Raw genomic sequence first — 19,998 nt, forward strand, 5'->3', positions numbered from 1 at the left:
GTCCCTCATATACGGAATGATTTCTGTTTGTGTTAAGTTTTAATGTCCCTCGTTACTTTCCTTAGATTTTTTTTTTTTTTTTTTTTTTTTTTTATAATCAATTTTGTATTTTTGTGAGTCTATTGTGCAATAAATTTTCTTCAACAATTTCTTTCTTTGAGTCCATCCTTTCAAATGTTTATGAAATCAATTAGCTAAACTTTGAGTTCAAGCCGTTTAAAAGGTATGATGGGTGGCAATCCCGCCTCCCTTTTCCTTATTATTGGTAATTTATTTTAGTTTAAAAAAAATTTAGGCTCCCGCGATGCTTTACGGGGAAATAATTTAGTTTTCGGTTTATTTAATACTTTAAAAGGACTTTCCCAAGATTATTCTGGCAAAAGAAATTACTGACTTCCAAAAACGGTAATTCCGTTTTTTGGAATATACATTCACGCCCATTCTAATTCTACATAATAAGCTTTAATCAAGATCTAAGTGGTTTAAAATATATACTACGAAAAAAACTAAAAATAGGATCATACTCAAGGCCGTATCGAGGGGGGGGGGTGAGGGGTTTAACTCCCCCCCCCCCCAAAAAAAAAATGTTCGTCTGACTCGCAAAAATGTAACAAAAATGGATACAAACAAATTTTTTATGCGTTTTTTTAGATTTTTTTGTGTACCCCCCCCCCGAAATAATAATTCTTTTGTAAAACATCCCCCGAAAAAAAATCTGGATACAGCCCTGATCATACCTTTATTGACTTTCTCAACATCTGGCATGACAAATTGGCTAAAGAAGGGTGTTTGACAACACACTTACACCTAAATTCACGAGACGAGAGAACGATTTCAAATTGATTTTACCTGGTGTCCTCTACATTGTGGTAGAGAACAAAAATGCAGAATTGAATCTCTTTTACTTCCTTCACAGACCAGTCTCTTAGAAGCTTGGATTATCCAAAACAGAACCCATGCTTCCGAATTTTGCGAGGGTATTTTTAAATTATATCAGAATTTTCCCGTGTTTTATCGGAACTTTCCGATTTTATACCAGAGATTCTCCAAGTTAGTGGCCATATCTGCAGAAACTCTTTAATAACGTTAATTGCTGACTTGTGTATTTTTGCTCCAAACAAAGACACTCGATTTTATCACCTTGGAGAAAATAGGACATGAGTGTAGGGAGAGGGAAATTTACAAATAAAATGGTATTCCAGTATCCTGGAGATTCACAGGAAAAGGCATTTGTTTTAAAATTTAAGACAACCGATGAGTCATCAAGACCGTCACAGAAAATGAAATGTAATTTCAACGAAATAATGCATAACCTTGAATAATAATTAATTTACCCTTAAATCGAAGTCGAAATTAAATGAAGTCCGTCCTCTTTGAAACGAAGCACGACATTTTCGTCAACCATCATTGAGCTGTGTACCGTGAGTAAAATGCGATATATTTAAAATACAAAAATAAAGTTCCTTCTTTCTAAAGATAATTCCGATTCCCGCTAATTAAGTTTAAATCTAGTTTCAAAAACAAAAAAGAAAAGTCCTTAATCATCAAAGATAAAAATTGTAGATTTAGCCTCAGACAAAGAAAGGCGCTATCCAGCTTTGGATTTCGCTAAGATAGTGGGCAATAAAAAAGATGCTACAAACACAATGTTTCTCAGGGAGTTTAAATTATAAGAGCCGTGTGAACGTTTGAATCATCAGAAATATTTAAGACTGATTATTGGACGGAGGATTTGGCCCGCCTCAGGACTTGGGCCAATTGTGAGTCGTCAATTAGAGCGCAGGACAAAAAACTACGTTTGATAGTGGTGTAAAAGTGCCTATTGGAAGTATTAGTAAATCAGATTCAGGATCATTTAGAGCAGAATTATTTTGGCATTCAGGCATTACGATTCAAATTATTATGCAGTCATTGCAGAGATTTGGTTATTATTCGCCGTCAATTGAAGCGAGAAGTGCTGTACACCTAATTATGTAAGTTTTAATAAAACAATTATCTTTCCATTTTCGTTTATTTTATTTTACATGTCTGTATCTAGCCGCACGACAGGTAGTTGGTTCGCATCTTATTTTTTCTCAATAATTGAGGATGGCGTGGTCATAAATTTACTTTACTCCCCATTGCTGTGGCGCGATCATAAATTTAATTTTCTCATTATTTTTAAAGCTTGCCCAGCCTTTTAAGTAGCCCAAGAAAAATCACCCCGGAAGAACTGGTACAATCGGTACACTGCTTTAAATCATAATATTACATACGGCACAGTCCTTGGTGCTATAAGTGGCGCTATCGGAGAACTTATAAGGTATAAGTTCACAGCTTCAATGTACAATTTTAGACTTAACCCGGTCAATCTTCATTACCGCAACTATCTCAGTCCTTTCTTTTATAGCTACAAATGGCACGGTCGGAAATTGGAGGAAAACTTGCGAACTAGTTAGGCTATAAACCTTGCAATTTAAATTTCATCATTGGAAAGATACAGACATATAAGAAAAGTGATTAGACCTATTGCCGCTAAGCTATTACAGGGAAACCCTTTAGAATATCTCATAGGAGATAATAGCCTCCCCCAAAATAGGTTAGGTGAAATAATAATTTTATTTTGAGTTAATTGGAACGAAAAAAAAATATCGGAAGACCTATGCGATTTCATAATGGCGTAAAAGTTAGTCGCGAAAAATATAGAAATAGCAAAGTCTATCCCGCAGTAAAACGGACAGACAGATATCGACGAATTTAATATCCAATTAACCCAGTTTGTAGAATTAACAAAAACAGAGCTAGAAACGCTAGTCGACATGCTTCTATTACGATTAAAAGGCCAGGCCTTAACCTTTCTAAAGCAGATTGAACATACTATAGGTGACGACGCTAGCTTGCCAATAAATACGGTGGACAAATTGTTAACGGCATTTAAAGATATATTTATCGAAACCAATTCCATAAATAAATTAAAACACGGAATGGTGTGCTTTGACTATTCACAAAATATGAGAGAATATCTTGATAATATACGCATTTCAGTAGAGGCAAAATACGGAAGAGGTTCAGGACAACTGTATGAAAAGGTCATACTAAATACCTTTTTGCAAGGGCTACCCCCAAAACTATATAGAATGGTAATATCCAAAAATATTCAGACTTTGGATCTTGCAGTTCAGGAGGTAGATCGATTGATCGAAGTCGACACGATGGTCGCAAATCACAGTAAAGCAAAAATAAATAGCCTAGGCGATTCAAACGCGAACCTAATCTTCAAGGGCGATCAGGCATCTCCCAATTTCTTTTCAAGGGATAATTCCCCAGTGCCACAAAGAAATAAAACGCAAGAACCCGCTAGGCAAAAAACAGTGCGTTTTCAGCCTGTCAAACAACCTAATTATGAAAATAACCATACAAAAAAAAGAGGTTGTATTAGCAATCGACCTGGGCACCTCGCAAGGGAGTGCCGTTATGTCTCCTATAACACACCAAGAATCACTGTCGGTTGTACGCAAAGTTATGGCAATATTTTGTTCTTAAGGCCAAATTTTTGCGCTGGGGGTGCCCTAGGCTACAGCCAGGGAAGATTGCGCCAATCAATACCTTACAACGCGTACCAACCAAATTTGTATAACCCTCCCCTCAATAGACAAAATAATTATCGGCCGACGGGAAATACAAATTTTTCAAGCCAACGGCATTTGCTGTCAGCGCCAACACCCGGCACTGGTGCAAGAAATCCAAACTATCGTAATAGTACCTGGCAAAATTGACAAACAAATGTAAATCAATTAGATATGCCTACGGAATTTCACGTGTCTGAATCTCTACTGCAGACACCGACGTATGAAACAAACCCACAGGGAAACGTTTCAGGCCCCTCGGAAATATAAATTAGACCCAGAGAGTGCCCAGAATATTTTATAGGTCCAAAACAATAGTAGTACCGTCTTGTAGTGATAGTAATAATAAGTTACCAATATTTAATGATTTTTGTGTGGCAAATATTTACTTTAAAGCTTTAATTGGCTCTGGTGCTACAGCGAACATTATAAACTCATGCGTATTTGATATGTTGCCTCCCCATATTAGACAACAAATAAATTTTAATAATCCCAATCTAACTAGCGTGACAGGGCATAAATTGGATGCAAAAGGTTCAATTTGGCTACAAGTAAAAAGGGATAATAGAATTTTTTCGACAAATTTTATAATATGCGATAATTTTCCGTATGAGGCAATACTAGGCCCAAATTTTTAAGGTCTAATAGATTACTATTAGACGTGGCTAACGAAAGGCTTGTCTACCCGGCTAAGGTAGGGGAAAAAATTTCTACCTTAAGAAATTGTAAAAGAGGTTACGAAGACAACGTAGCAGTAAATAAAATTTCTGGCGGTATAATGTCGCAATCTTTTGAACCTCATGTCTCGCAAGGAGGAAAAGGAATAATTAGAAACTTGTCCAATTATTCTGAGAGACATTGCAGAGATGAAGTAAATTTAAAAAATAAGGGTATTGAATCTGCGAAAATAAAAATAGGAGATATGCAACGATACAGGTTAAACGAAATCAAGAAAATAGCGGAATTATGGAAAAACATAATAAAACCCAGAGTGACGCCGCAAAATGCCGCAATGGCGCAGCATAGCGCCAGTATGAATCTAATAAACAATGAAAATAAAGAGAAATATTACGGATTCGCGATAAGGAAAACAAAAGTCACTCCCAAAACGATGCAAAAAATTCAAATATCCCAGATTATTGAACCAATGGTTAGAAAATCCGACATATGGTTTGCGACTCTATCAAACTAAATTCCTGAGAATCTGCTATGTGAGGAACGGATTATATCTTACGACAAAGGAGAAGGTTTTATTTGGGTATCTAATAACCACGAAAATGATACAATTACAATAAAAAAGGGGACAAGTTTAGTTCAAATCCAAGTTTTATCGGAGAATGATTTAAATAGATGGGAAAAATCTAAAACAAACCTAGTTAACGGCATTAAAACCTCAAATAACAAATATCCTCTAACTAAATCGCAATTTTTAAACAAATTTAATATGGATCATATTACGGACATGGAACTTAAGAAAAAACTATGCGAATTATTATTGAATTTTAAAGATGTATTTTCCGCATCTGAAGATGACATCGCACTGATACCATTTTATGAGCATTCAATTTTAAAGACTGGTAATCCTGTAGCGAAACAGCCATATCGTGTGCCGTATAAGCACAAAGAATGTTTAAAAAATAAAATCCACGAATTAGAAAAAAATTAAATTATACGCCCCAATATAAGTCCGTATTCTGCACCAGTGATATTGGTACCAAAAAAGGATGGTGATCTTAGACTTTTAGTAGACTATAGAGCCCTTAACAAACAAGTAGTTATTGATAAATTTCCTTTACCAAGAATAGATGAAATTCTTGACTCAATTTCAAGCAAAAACAAAATTTTTACTTCTTTGGACCTCGCCCAAGGCTACCACCAAGTGAAAATAGCCGAAAAGGATGTCCATAAAACTGCATTTTCAACAGTTGAATGTGGTTCATACGAATATGTAAGAGTACCTTTTGGACTTAAAACAAGTTCAAGCGCGCTATGTAGACCATTATTGCATCTATTAAGAGGATTAAAGAATATCATTCATTTTGCCGACGATGTCATATGCGGGGACAAAATGCTGAACAACCCTTAGCAACGTTAGCTAAGGTGTACGAGAAGTTCAGACAGGGCAATTTAAAATGCCGGCCTGAGAAAGTAAATTTATTTCAACCAAAAATTAAATTTTTAGGAGTAGTAGTAACACAAGGAGAGATATCCCCAGACCCTGATAAAATAAAATGTGATAAAAACCTCAAACCCCCTAGAACCATGAAAGAATTAAGAGGAATTTTAGGTCTTACTAGCTACTTTAGAAAATTCGTGCGCAATTACGCCCAAATTGCGAAACCCCTCACGGAATTAACTAAAGGGAACTCCCAAAATGTTACCTGGTCCCAGGAAGCTCAAACTTCCCTAGACCGTCTAAAAAAGGCACTCACTTCAGAACCAATATTATCACTTCCTGATTTTGAAAACGGACAATTTGTGGTCACAACCGATGCTAGTTCAAAAGGCATTGGGGCTATTCTTTCGCAAATAATTCCCATAGGAAACCCTGATCCTTTACAAGGACCTTCTAATAAAAAAAAATAGAAAAAGTTATATGCTATTCGAGTAGAACCTTATCAAAAGGTGAAAGTAGTTAATCCACCACAAACTTAGAATTGTTATCTATAATCCACCTTTTGGATAAATCTAGATACTACTTGATTGGTAGAACACTGATCCTACGGTTAGACCATGAGGATTTGCAGTAACAGTGCACATTTAAAAAACCAATGGAAGTTCTGGCTAGATGAATTATCAAAATCAAAGATCTCAATTACGAGTTTGAAAACATAAATCGTAAACAAAACGCAGCTTGTGATTTTCTAAGTAGATTCCCAGAAAATATTTTGTCAGAAGCTGAGGAAAATGAAGTTAACGCTATCAATGCTAAGAGCAAACATAAATGTAAGAAAAACAAAGTCAAAGACACAGTAAAAGAAAATAAGGTTAACTATTGTACCCTGTCTTTAGAAAATAAAAAAGAAAGCAAAAAAAGGACGAAATGTGTTCAGCGCTTATTAATTATTTGGTGAATGACGATGCGTTACCGGATAAATTCAAAACTCTTAGTAAAGAGATAGATACTTTTTACTATGATCTTGATGAAGAAATACTATGTAGAATCGTGACTGCTGAGACCAATATAAAACAAACCTCAATAATACCTGTGTTACCACAAAACTTAATAATACCTGCGTTCGAATATTTTCATTCAGATACAGGTGGATACTTAGGGGTAACGAAAACTTTCCATAAATTCAAACAATTTTTTTACTTGCCGTTGGCAATAACAAAACTTAAAGAATTTGTAAGGACGTGCGAAGCGTGGAACTTAACAAAAAAACCCCAAGCTTATCCTAATCCTCCAATGGGAAGGGTCCCGGTAGCAAAGTACCCCTTTGATATTATCTCATTTGACTTATACGAAACCAGCGGAGGCTTGCCTGTTTCCAACAGAAGCCATACTTGTATTCTTTTAGATTTAGATTGCTTTTCAGGATTTGATTTTGCAAAGGCATCGACACGTCATGACGTCTATACCACCAGTAAGGTATTAGTGAAATTGTTTTTAAACTTTGGTATTTGCAATAAAGTTTTAAGCGAGAACGCAAATAATTCTGTATCTAAGGTAACAAGAGACTTAATAAGTTTTCTTAATATAAACAAAATGGTGACATCTCCATATCACCCACAAGCTAATAGTAAAATAAAAAATAGCCATAAAATATTTTCGAATATATTAAGCATTTATACAAAAGACAAAAGGAACGATTGGGATCAATTCTTACCTTATTTAACTAACGTAATCAATACTGCTCATTCAGAAACAACTAAAGGCAACCCATTTTGTTTACTTTTCGGTCGTTATTTTAGAGTCGTATGATGATATAGTTGAATCTAGGCAGTAATACAATGACCTAGAGGATCACAAACAAGAATTCTTAAATAGGATGAGGAAAACTTACAAAATAGTTAGGCAAGAGTTGTAAAAATATAAAACGAACCAAGAGCTAAGAAACCAACCCAAAGTCAAGGGGAGTATAGATTTCAAAGTAGGAGACTGCGTCTGCCTAAAGAACGAGGCAAAAACGGAAGGAAAAAGAACTTTCCAACAAATATTCTGACCCGTACAGAATAGTCAAAAAGTACGATAACGATTATACTTTTAAAATGGTGAACCCCGATAGCGGAAGAACTTACAAGGCACATGTTAGCCGAATAAAAAGAGCCAAATTTCCGGAAAGATGGGTACCGCATCCCTCCTCTACTGATTAGTCAGATGCAGAAAATGAGCCCCCTAGATCAAGATTGGCAGAGCTAAAACCCTTTAATTTCAAGCAAGACTATTTCGAGGATGAGAGCGATGAGAAAAATTTTGAAGAATTTTTAGGTATGAAAAATTTAGTTGTTCCTAAAGGAAAATCTCTACTACCAGAGAGTGTAGAAACGCCAAAAGATTCAAAAAGTTCATCATCAGAGAGCGCGGGAGAATTGGATTATACAATATCTCCAAAAACCCAATTTTTCCCCGATAGAATTTCAACCCCTTGTCCCCCCAAAAGATTTCCAGACGATATAGTTTCCCCTGCAACACCAATAGAAAGGCTCCTGTCTTTACAGGAGGAATTAAACAGAGCTGTAGAAACCCTCGGTATTACTGTAAAGAAAACTCCTCCCAAAGATTCAACTAAAACAAATCTGCGAGAAGCTATGGATTTAATAAATTTTCTCATAAAAACGAGTCAAAGTACATTCTCTAAGAAAAAAACTCCCGAGGATGACCGGCAAGGACAATATCATGATATAATTGTGTCTAAGGTAAAGCCTAAACAATGGATTTTATGGAGGGAAACACTAGTGCAAAAAATGCCACATCCCCCAGAGGACATGGCATTCAAACAGTAGAGGAACAACGCAAAAACTCTTGATTCCTCCCAACGCTCTCAAGAATTTTTCAAATCTCCCGAGTTGAAAACTCAAGGCGAGGATTTAGAGAATAAACCTTCTACTTCCAGAGGAGTAGAAATTTACGAAGGAATGGGAGGTGATACCTCAAAAACACGAGGTGCAACCTCTAAAAGTTCTAATGCGGAATAATCGGAAATCAATTCCGAAGAGTCTGACGGCAAATCAGACCATTTAGTAGTTAAAGAAATAGGGAAATCAAAACCGGCTTCAGCAGCTGCGCACGCAAAAGAAACAGTATTAAAAGGGCAAGAATTTTTGAAAAAACAATACAAAAAATTCGATCTCATTTCGCTAGCAAAACCTAAAAAAATAACCGCAAGTAACAGAAGAAAAAGTAACGACACAGTCAGGTAGAACAGTTAAGAAACCGGACAGATTAAAATACCCATAAAATACAAAAAAAAGATTTTAATGAATAAGCATCATAAAGGAATAATAATTTAAAAACTTTTAATTTACGAGTAAAAAATCATACAACTATAAAAATCCTGTAGAAAAATTTTGTTCAACATATATCATGGCTTCGCATGAATCAAACCGTCTGATACCGTCTGTTCAACATATATCAGTTCCCAAAAACAAATTCTAATTAAAAAGTCACATTGTATATAATTAATTCGAATAATTTCCTTTAATATAAAAAGTCTACCCGTACCATTCCAGTACGATGTATCCAGTCCAACTGAAAGAACCCGTGATAGGAAGTACTAAGCGAGAAATATTCATACACCTTAGAAATGATCTTTGGTTATTTTCTCTTCCAAGAGAAACTGTTGGAACTTTGTGTTGTTACAATAATACAGAAAGAATAGACCCAAGTTACAAGACAGAATTACTGTTACAAGATGTGGGTACGATAACCATGAAACAAGGATGTCGACTTATAACTAAAGAGTCAACTGTTCGAACGCCGTTAATTACCACGAGCACAAAGACAATAAGTCCCAAAATTATCTATTTCAAAGCAATTAACCTGTCGTACACTGTTCCCAATGTAGAAAACAAGGAAATAAAAAGATCTATATGGTCCAAAATAGAAAAAACATAGAGGCACCAAAACTCACAAAAATAAGAGAAGCATTAGACTCCCAGATCCTAGTGTTTACAAACGAGTATCAGATATTAAAGTACGTGGATAATATGTACGGGTTGGTCTCGACTAATTGTTGGTGGAACATAATATTGACCGTATGTTTCGTATTCGCGATTTCCCTGACCATGAGAACCTTACTAACTTTTGATTATGAAAAAATCCTGAGACTAAAAAGGCGAAAACCAAGAAAAGAACACGGGGAAACAGCTGAAATGCAGAGGTTAAACCCGGAACCCCCTGAAAACGTCTATACCAAGAAAAACGGAAGATATTAGAAAACGAGTGGGTATAGAGGTCTCCACTCGTCCTTGCTATGTCTTGTTCCTTCATTGTAAGGTTGTTTACGTAAAACCGTTTGGTTATGACGCTTCAAAATGCGTTTCTTAAACAGCACGGACGTGCGTGAACAATGCAGGCATGAAATATATTGTAAAATTAGACCTCAAACTTAATAATGTAGAATATCTTATGTTTAAAGGATGGTTTTAAATTTCACGGAGAATTAAATATGTATTGAAGAATAAATAAGCTTTTTATCGTTGCTTCCTTTCTCAAAACAAATTTGTAGGCATCTCTGTTTTAGATTTCCCAATGGGAATTCTACGTGTATAAAACCAATATGATAATAATGTTGTTTTATGTAGTAATATCAGTGTATCTTTATATTGTCTTGTAGGCTAATCTTCACATTAAAATGCACCTAATTAAATTGCTTATTATATATCATGACTATTGGTTTTAAATAACGTTTGATTCTGCCTCATTATTTTTATTACAGAAAGTGGATCGACATATTGGGAATCGATCATTACAATGCGCAGTCCAGCGCAGATACAACCTAGTAGCATCTATTTTCATCATACCTCAACCAACGAAGAGTACTCACCATACACTCCAGGCGATTTTCATCCCAGCTTCGTCTACGAAAAGAACAGTTACCTATGATCGTTGTTTCTTCGACCACAAACCATATTACGTACCAGGCAATATTATATTGGAATCTCAGAATCCAGTTCTTTATAAAACTATATTATCACGCAAAACACGAGGACCCCATCTATCTGTAAAAGATACATGTACAAAAATATCACCTATGATAATCATTATGGACCCACATACCACATGACTATATAATCGAGATATCCGATGACTCCAAATATTATTTATGTGTCACAGGATTACTCGTCGAATTTCTTTCGACCATCTCTCGGAACCCATCCTATCTCCTCTGTGTGGAAAGTTCATATCTCTATTATCCCACAAACGTGACGAGATAATTTCTGAAAAAGGGACATGGAAACCAAAATTAACCCCATTGATTAACCCCTCAGTGACAATACACCCCTCCCACAAGTTAAAGACAATATGTTGATGGAGTCACTATAGTTTGATGTCGACCTGTTCCAAATCTAAACTTCAATTCCCCTGTGATTAACCTAGGAATCACCGCAAAGGTTAATATACGCAAGCCATGAACTAACAATTTTATAAGAGAACTGTGATCCCTAAACGCACGAATGAACAATTTTATATGAGAATACATTCTCTATGTGCCTCAAAATATCCCAAAAATGATATGCTGAGAAGAAAATAAACGCATTCCCAGTGTTCAACCCCTTAATGATAAGGCACCCTGTGAACTATCAAAAAGCAAGTGAGAATGAACCCTGATAGCACATTCCCACACCTGTAGTTGGAAGCATCATTTCCCAATTGACAATTAGAAATAGCTCGTCGTGTGAACACAATCATGCTCGAACTGTTCCATGAAGAAACTATATTGTAAGTGCTTTAAAAAATTTTGCCAAGACAAAAGGAGTGAAGGACCATAATTTACAACAGAAGTATTGAGTGCGCTAAAAACAAATGAGTGGTGAAGAAATAGATGTGAATTTACATATATTACTTTTTAATAACTTTGATAAATCAAAAATTCTAAAGTCTTATCCTTAACGTTGCATTGCAAACACCCCCAGTCAAAGTGTTCTAATGTTACCAGTGAACATGGTAAACCCAATATTTTGTGTTTTAAATCATTCTTGTATATAGTGTTAGATGTCCAGATAGAGTTATGTGTAGCGTTGTCGAGCTATTCATTTAATGTAGCGTAGATAGAAAGCAGTGTCCCTATAGACAGCAAAATAAAATAAAAAACTTGTAAAAAAAGTGAACTCAAAAAAAAAAAAAAAATCTTATGCAAAGGTAGAATAGTCCCAACCTTCTCGTAAATATAAAAGTAATCAGTGTTAGATGTAGAAAAAAAAAATCTTCATTTCAGTAGCTAGGCTAAAATTATTAATAATCTTATTCAATTAAGTTAATTTTAGATTCGAATGTAGAAAATAAAAAGAAGAGTAACAAAGAAAAGTTTTAGCACTCCTGAGTAAGCCAAAATATAAATATGAAATAATACAATGTCAAACAAAATTATGTAGAATAAATAGTTAATAAATTGCGAACATTTCAAAAGCCCAAAGGCACGCAAGTCCTAATGACGGGACGTCATTAATTAATGGGAAGGGTAATATGTACCGTGAGTAAAATGCGATATATTTAAAATACAAAATTAAAGTTCCTTCTTTCTAAAGATATTCTGACTTCCTCTAATTAAGTTTAAATCTAGTTTCAAAAAAAGAAAAGTCCTTAATCAGCAAAGAGAAAAATTGCACCTTAGCCTTAGACAAACAACGGCGCTATCCAGCTTTGGATTTCGCAAAGATAGTGAGCAATAAAAAAGATGCTACACACAATATTTCTCAGGAATTTTAAATTATAAGAGCCGTGTGAACGTTTGAATCATCAGAAATATTTAAGACTGATTATTGGACGGAGGTTTTCGCCCGCCTCAGGACTTGGGGCAATTGTGAGTCGTCAATTAGAGCGCAGGACAAAAAACTACGTTTGATAGTGGGGTAAAAGTGCTTTTTGGAAGGATTCGTAAATCAGATTCAGGATCATTTAGAGCAGAATTATATTGGCATTCAGGCATTGCGATTCAAATTATTATGCAGTCATTGTAGAGACTTGGTTATTATTCGCCGTCAATTGAAGCGAGAATTGCTGTACACCTAAATATGTAAGTCTTAATAGAACAATTATCTTTCCATTTGCGTTTATTATATTTTATATGTCTGTATCTAACCGCAGGACAGGTAGCTAGTTCGCATATCTCCAAGGTACGTTCCCGGGAATCTGATCTCCAGATAGCTCGAGGAAAAGAGGTCACACTTATATAGCTACACATCTTATTTTTTTTTCTCTCAATAATTGAGGATGGCGTGGTCATAAATTTACTTTACTCCCCATTGCTGTTGCGCGATCATAAACTTAATTTTTTCATTATTTTTATAGCTTGCCCAGCCTTTTAAGTAGCCCAAAAAAATTCAACCCGGAAGAACTGGTGCGATCAGTACACCGCTTTAAATCATAATATTACATACGGCACAGTCCTTGGCGCTATAAGTGGCGCTATCGGAGAACTTATAAGGTGTAAGTTCACAGCTTCAAGGTAAAATTTTAGACTTGACGCGGTCAATCTTCATTACCGCAATTGTTTCAGTCATTTCTTTTATCGCTACAGCTGAAGGCTTTGGCCTATTATCGTCCGCCGTATTACTCTATTATTTCTACTACTGGTCTACTATGGGCGCTCCGAAAAGTGGATAAAGATTTGCTAGATGTTTTCCAGAGAAATTTGCTTAAGGATTGTTCTGGGTACCCAGCTGAGTGATTTCAAACAACAGGCTGTACGAAAAATGTGGTTCAATACCGCTCTCTAGGGCTATAATGAAAGAAAGGTTGAGGTGGCTAGGGTACGTTATGCGGATAAAGGATGACAGATCGCCGAAGATTGTTCTTTTCGGCCAACCGTCTAGGGCTAAAAGGAAAGCGGGTCGTCCTCGTCTGGGGTGGGAGGACGTCATAAAGAAGATGTAAAGGAAATGGGAACTTCGTGGGAGGGTGTAAAAAGAGAGGCTTGAATAGATTGGAATGGAGGAGGAGCGTGCATAGCTGTGTTGGAGTCAGGTGGCTTGGTGCTGCGGTGAGTTCTTAGTAGTAGCAATAGTAGCAGTACTGGTCTACTATTACTCATTTATGTCCATTCTGAAGTTGGAGAAATCTAAGTAAGTTAGTCAAAGCGTTACCTTAAACTTGTCCTTCTGTATAACCCCACTCACAATGTGCTGTTTAATTTGGTGCACGACTGTAAGCATCGCAATGTTAGTTTTTCCAGCTCCTGTCGGTGCACATACTAACAAGTTCTCATTTGTTTCATAGGCTTGAGAGAAAACGATTGACTGAATTATGTTCAAGCTTTTACAGCCTGCAAAAGCCATTTGCCCAACCTTAAATTAAAACAAATTTAAATTCAAAATTTTAAATTAAAAAATTAAATTAAAAATAGATGGAAATCTAAAGTATTTTGCCGATGTTGTCACACAGAAATGTTTCACTAATTTTACTGATATACTAAGAGAAATTTATATATATAAAACTTCAAAATCAGTATAAAAGTTTTCACTAAAAATTTGCTAAATTCAAAACTGAATTTGTTTTCCTGCCATTTTTTTTTCAATTTGTGTTTGAGCGTATTCCAATTCAGAATCAGTTTTGGTATCAATATTTGGCAATAGTGACAATAAAAACGTCATTAAATGTACAAAAAATCGATTAGAAAAAAATTAGAATGAATAACAAATAAAGGAAAAGTAACAGGTGTAAGATGAAAAAGAAACCAAAATTAATTATAATTAATTATAATTATAGGCTATATTAATTATAGGTGAATATCGACGTAAGATACTAGAGACTCAGGATTTCATTTAAAGAATTTCTGACCATTAATGCTTGAGAAAAGGCAAAAAGATTCAATTATATTTAGAATTTAAGAAAAAGAAAAAGCCATTTACTTAAATTTCAATTAAAAAAGAGAAGACGAGGAGATAGAAAAATGAAAGAAGTGGAAAGACTAACAGAGAAGTGAAGTAAAGGAAAACTAAAGAAAAATAAATGTGAATTAAAATATACTGGATTAATTATTAGAGGCCCATTCAAAGTATACAAGATAACATACCCAGAATATTAGTTAAAACGATCAAAATGGTCAAAAAGTGAAGAAAAGCCTTGTTTTAGGTGCGCCTTATATTGGGAGTCAAACCATAGGTCATTAAAATAAAAAAAAAACAAAAAAAAAACTCTGGGTGGGCCTTTTAAACCAATTGGTTCCTTTGGGCAGCCCTTTGTGAAAAGTCGGGTTCAACAAATGATCCAGGCAATAAATTCAACCCTTCGTGAGTGGTAGAGCAAGAAACAAACAGAGGGATAGGAAAGAGAGAGAGGAAGATATAGAGGGAGAGGAGAGAGGAGGGGGAATATATGTGTTTAAAGAGAGGGAAAGAGAGAATAGTGATCGTTTAACACTTACTTGATCAAGAGATTTAATTGGCAGCCGTTCCAAGCTGACGCCTGAGGGCTTAGTAGCTGTAGCTGGAATGTTAACTTCTTCGTAAGTCTGAGAAAAGAATAAAAAATCTATTATATGTGTGCGTTCTATTAGTAACAATTCAACCATATATTAAACTACACTTCTTTTGGTCTGTAACAGTCATAATTTATATGCTGCGTCTAATCCAATTTGTTTATTTCTTTTCATTTCCTTCCTATTTTTGCTTAAAGCACACTTTAAATAACCCTTAAAATGAGAAAGAAGATATAACCATTAAGCAGGATCACAACTAGGAGCTACATAGTTCCGTAATTTTGCCAGATATTCTATTTCCTCATGAACGGAAATATTATTTCCAAGAAATATGTACGAACTTTATGTACTACATAAGTCGAACTTTAAGTACTACATACAAGTCAAAATTTATTTTGTCATACTTTTAAGATATATCTTGCTAGCCCCGTTTCTCCTCTATGAAATAGCTTCATCTCTTCCTTTCCTTGTCTATGTATGATGAATGCATAATATTACCCGTAAAATATATAACTGGTATTAAAACAGTGATTTTTTTTTATTTAGTTTTCAATTTGTAACCTGTTAACTGGTTCTAATAAAACATATTATTTCTACATATTTACTTACCGTTAAGGCCGTACCCAGGATTTTTCTTCGGAGGGGGTTTTACTCAAAGATTTTTTTTCCGGGAGGTGGGGGGGGGGAAATTTACACAAAAAACCTCAAAAAATGCATACAAAATTTTTTTATATCCATTTTTGTTACGTTTTTACAAGTCTAAAAAACATTTCGGGAGGGGTTCAAACCCCCCTATACCCCCCCCCTCCGGGTACGACCTTGCTTACCGTCATACTACCGTTATAATACCCTTTTATATTCTTCTTCACGATCATAAGCAGGGTTGGAGTTACTTTGTATGCTAGTATAGACTGAATCCTGAGGCAAGAAGGGTTTGAAGAGTCAAATAATAGATTGAAACAGGAACTTTTTAGAAGAGTATATGAAATATCAAACCCTGGTAACATCAAATAATTCACTTGACTCCAGGCTAGATTTTTATTCTAAACCAGGAAACCTAGAAGTATAAAACTCTATTCCTTCTCTTCTCCAGGAAATAGGGAGTCCCTATGCCTCTTTCCCTCCGTGCGGTCCTAGGCAAAGACTATCTTTCTACCATCAGTATTTGAGTTCTCCAGTTTAGACAAAGTGCGTATGTTGGAGCTCGAGGCCATGGCCTCCATCGCCAATTGCCTGGACATCAAATAAATCACTATGTTTAATTTGCCGTTGAAGGGGCTATTGATAGTTTACTAGTTTATGGGTTCTAAAGAGCTTTAATCTGATCCAAAGTTTTCTTCTTCGAAATTTGCAATAGCAACAGTTTAAGTCTTTAGTCAATAGCAACAGTCTTTAGCAACAGTTTAAGTTCCTTTAGTATTAGCAACTCCAACGGCTACTCCTTTTTTCGATAAATATGATTTCTCTTTCTCACATTTAAGTACAGTAGTTTTAATTATTATGCCTGTTTTAACCTGCATCAATTCAGTTTTTAGAAACCAACTTATTTGCATTAACCTGTTTTTACACATTACTTCAAAAAATAGGAGGGAGAGTGACCAACAACGTAGTTAGGAGGAGTTTTGAGCGCTGAAACCCCACTCTATTAATGAAAATAGAAACGTATCAAGCATCATTGCTTCTTTTTGTACCGGTTTTATTCGTCAACAAACTTTTATTCGTCAACGGTGTCTTTAAAAAAACTTACATGTATGAAGTCAAATTATAAGTTTTACTCCGTGAACATCAGCAAACCTATTTTGGGGTTGGAGGGGAGGACTTGGCTTGAGAATATGTTTTGTCTACAAATTTAAATACTAATTCTAACAATTACACATTTTTGTGCTTGAAATAGATTTATTTTCCAAGGAGGAGGAAGACGTTGTCCCTATCAAAGAATTGACTCTATAAATAGTTATCTCACCTTACCCCTTCCTCTCTCACCATACAAAAGCCACTCTACAAGTGTTCATGTCTGACCCCCAAGACAAAGCATTGAGAGGTTCAACAATGTTCTCTTTTTTACCAGGATATCCTCCAAATTAATGAAAATTTCAAAATGAAGTGCTTTTTTGATAGACCTTTTTTGATAGGTGGGGTAATTTACCCCAAATTATTTCATACTACTAGAAATAGTCCTGATAAGATGTTATTGTTTCCCACCTTGTGGCTAGACATGCTCATATTACGAATATATTAGAAAGAAATACACGCATAGGTAAGCATAAGTTCAGTCTAGCATACTTGACAGTCGACACCATATTTTAGAAATAGCTGAACCCATTTTTGAAAGATTACTCCACCCAATTGTATACATTAAAAACTTCAAATTAATTATGTCTTTCGATAAGGAAATCATTTCATTACAAAAAAAAAAAAATACCTACTTTGTAATTATTTCTTTTTGCATTTTCAGGCAGAAGTAGTCTACTACCCCCAACTAAGGTACTGGTCACATCAGCTAAAGCATCGAAAACAAACGGAAATTTCTCTCTTTGCACAGCCTTTCTGGCAAAAAGTGGCTCCCTCTGTGCCTTCACCAATCTTTCACTAGCCTCTGAGTATACATCATCGTCATCATCAACAGCTTTTGCTAACTTTTGAAGTTTCTTTTCTTCCTTTCTGATTTGCTTCTGATATTGTTTCTCTGCTCCTGACATTACTGACACATTCGAAGCTATTGCTGAAATCTGCGATTGCGCTCTTAGCCCAGCATTGGATTTCTGCTGCATAGAAACAACGATTCCTGGTGAAAGAAACGGAAACTTAATATTTTTGATGAAACAGTAAAAAGTTTTTAAATGCCAAGTTCGTCACTAAAACTACATTTCCATAAGTATAATGTTATTTTGAAAGCGAATTATTACTGTAAAAAACTAAAAACTCTAGCAGGTTCCATGGAATTCCCACCTTAACTAACTATTTTTGTCCACTTTAGCCAACTAATTTTTTTAGTCTACGTGCCTCAATTTTCACTTATTTTCACGCATATTTCATGAATTTCCTATGATATAGGAAGATCCATGATATGAAGAGTCTTGGCGAAGGTACGAGCCGACTAGATCGTTAGCTGTTGAGCTTGAAAACAATTTTTTTTCGTGTTTTCTGTAATTTTTCAGACAGTCTATTTTGACAAGAAATAAATATATGAAGGGGGGGGGGGGGAGGACTTCAGTCCCCTAATTTTTCTCCTCGTACACTCAACAAAAGGTTGTTACAATACAAACCAGCAAAAATTCCATTCAAAAATGCGTTGTGAGGATCCAACATCCATGAGGAGTCGTCCCTGGTCAGTTGACCAAAATCAGAACCCTTAAACATGCAATTGGGATCTTGTTGGCAAGGATACCGGACAAGCATATAAAAGATCCACTGCCCAGGTTCTACTGATAGCATGCTTTTCAGTGAAAAAAAAAGAAGATCGAGTAAATGTAAAGTAAGGAAGGATCGTGATATGAATGAATTAATTTTATTTCCCACTAAGAGACATAATGCCACTATTAGAGCAACATATAAAAAATTAAACAAATAAACCACGCATAAAAATACAAATAGACACTAATATTGCAAGGCACCCCGCAATTCGATTCCCACTAGACTCTTATTGAACTTCTTTAATCTTTTCTGCACAACATCGTACGGGTCAGGGTTGTTATATTGGCTACTAATCATTCTGTTACGATTCCAGGGAGGCAGACGCAAGAGAAATTTGCAAAGTCGGAAAAAGCAAGAACATGCTCTTCATCTAATAAGAATCCGAAACAGAGAGACCCCTACAGTTGGTTGAACCATCACTGAAAGCAGCTGGGTTCAAACTTACTGACTGTACGAAAGTTTAAAGACATAAGCACATCGCAAACTTTCTGGACTTTGCTAGCATAGTCATCTACTAATGAAGTACGCGTCAAATTATCGTCATAACCCATAGGTAGACCAAGATATACAATATAAAGATTTAAATCTTCGGTATATTACGACAATAGCCGCCTTGTCATTGAGCTTTTGGCTAAAGTTACTGTTTCATCGTTATAAATTGCATTACTACTCACTTTTTATCAACCAGTGAAACTCCTTATAAATATACAAAAATGGCCTAGAGCAAGTGGATTTCTATTCCCGAGCTGTAAAAAAATAATTGTATAAACAACGAAATTTTTTTTTGCGAATTCGTAGCTTTTAAAACGTACATGGGAGTATTAAGTTCCAGAAATATTTTCAGTACGGCATTCATACTAAATTTAATGAATATCCTGAACTAGCAATTGAATTTCAATAAGTTTTTGGCACTAATATCTCAAAATTATTCGATACATCTTCTAACAATTACCATGTTCTCGACAAAGATATATCAAGCTTGTCACAGAAGTGACCTGAATCCCAATTGTTTGCCTTACATAAAAGAAAAGAAGGAAAAAAACAAATAAAACCATTCTGAAACTTTGCCTCTTTTTAGAAGCCAATCAAACAAGTCCTCTTTGGCCCAATAATAAGGTGCTAAACCATTTTATTGGACCAAATTTATATGCAGTCACAAGGACATTCACAAAGAAACGGTTTTTGCAGCGAAATGAAAATTTTCTGTCACAGAAACAAAAAAATATTTCTTTAAACGAAAATTCTACTATAAGAAGTTAAAAATTTACTTAAAAGCATTGCTCAATCATGCAAATATGCAATCACCAAAAAAATTCAAAATTTTTTTTTCACCAGATGATGAAACCTCTTGAAACAAAACAACCAGCTGATATTTCTTTTGAATCTCCTACACTGTT

The 19,998-nt window shown here is 35.2% G+C and overlaps 1 protein-coding gene across 2 annotated transcripts in view; it reads right to left on the reverse strand.

The window, feature by feature from the left end:
• The window catches only part of obe (activating signal cointegrator 1 complex subunit obelus), a 196,930-nt gene that overhangs the window by 130,603 nt on the left and 46,329 nt on the right, over positions 1–19,998 (reverse strand). For both annotated transcript variants that reach the window (XM_089098912.1, XM_089098905.1), the window contains exons 6-8: positions 17,614–17,972; positions 15,134–15,220; positions 13,854–14,054 (exon numbers count right to left, since the gene is read on the reverse strand). In XM_089098912.1, coding sequence (XP_088955038.1) covers positions 13,854–14,054; positions 15,134–15,220; positions 17,614–17,972 — 647 coding nt within the window. The remainder of the gene's footprint in view (positions 1–13,853; positions 14,055–15,133; positions 15,221–17,613; positions 17,973–19,998) is intronic.

Source organism: Artemia sp. Qi Xiang Cuo, chromosome 2, assembly GCF_049724085.1.
Source record: "Artemia sp. Qi Xiang Cuo chromosome 2, ASM4972408v1, whole genome shotgun sequence".
In the NCBI taxonomy this organism is placed as follows: domain Eukaryota; kingdom Metazoa; phylum Arthropoda; class Branchiopoda; order Anostraca; family Artemiidae; genus Artemia; species Artemia sp. Qi Xiang Cuo.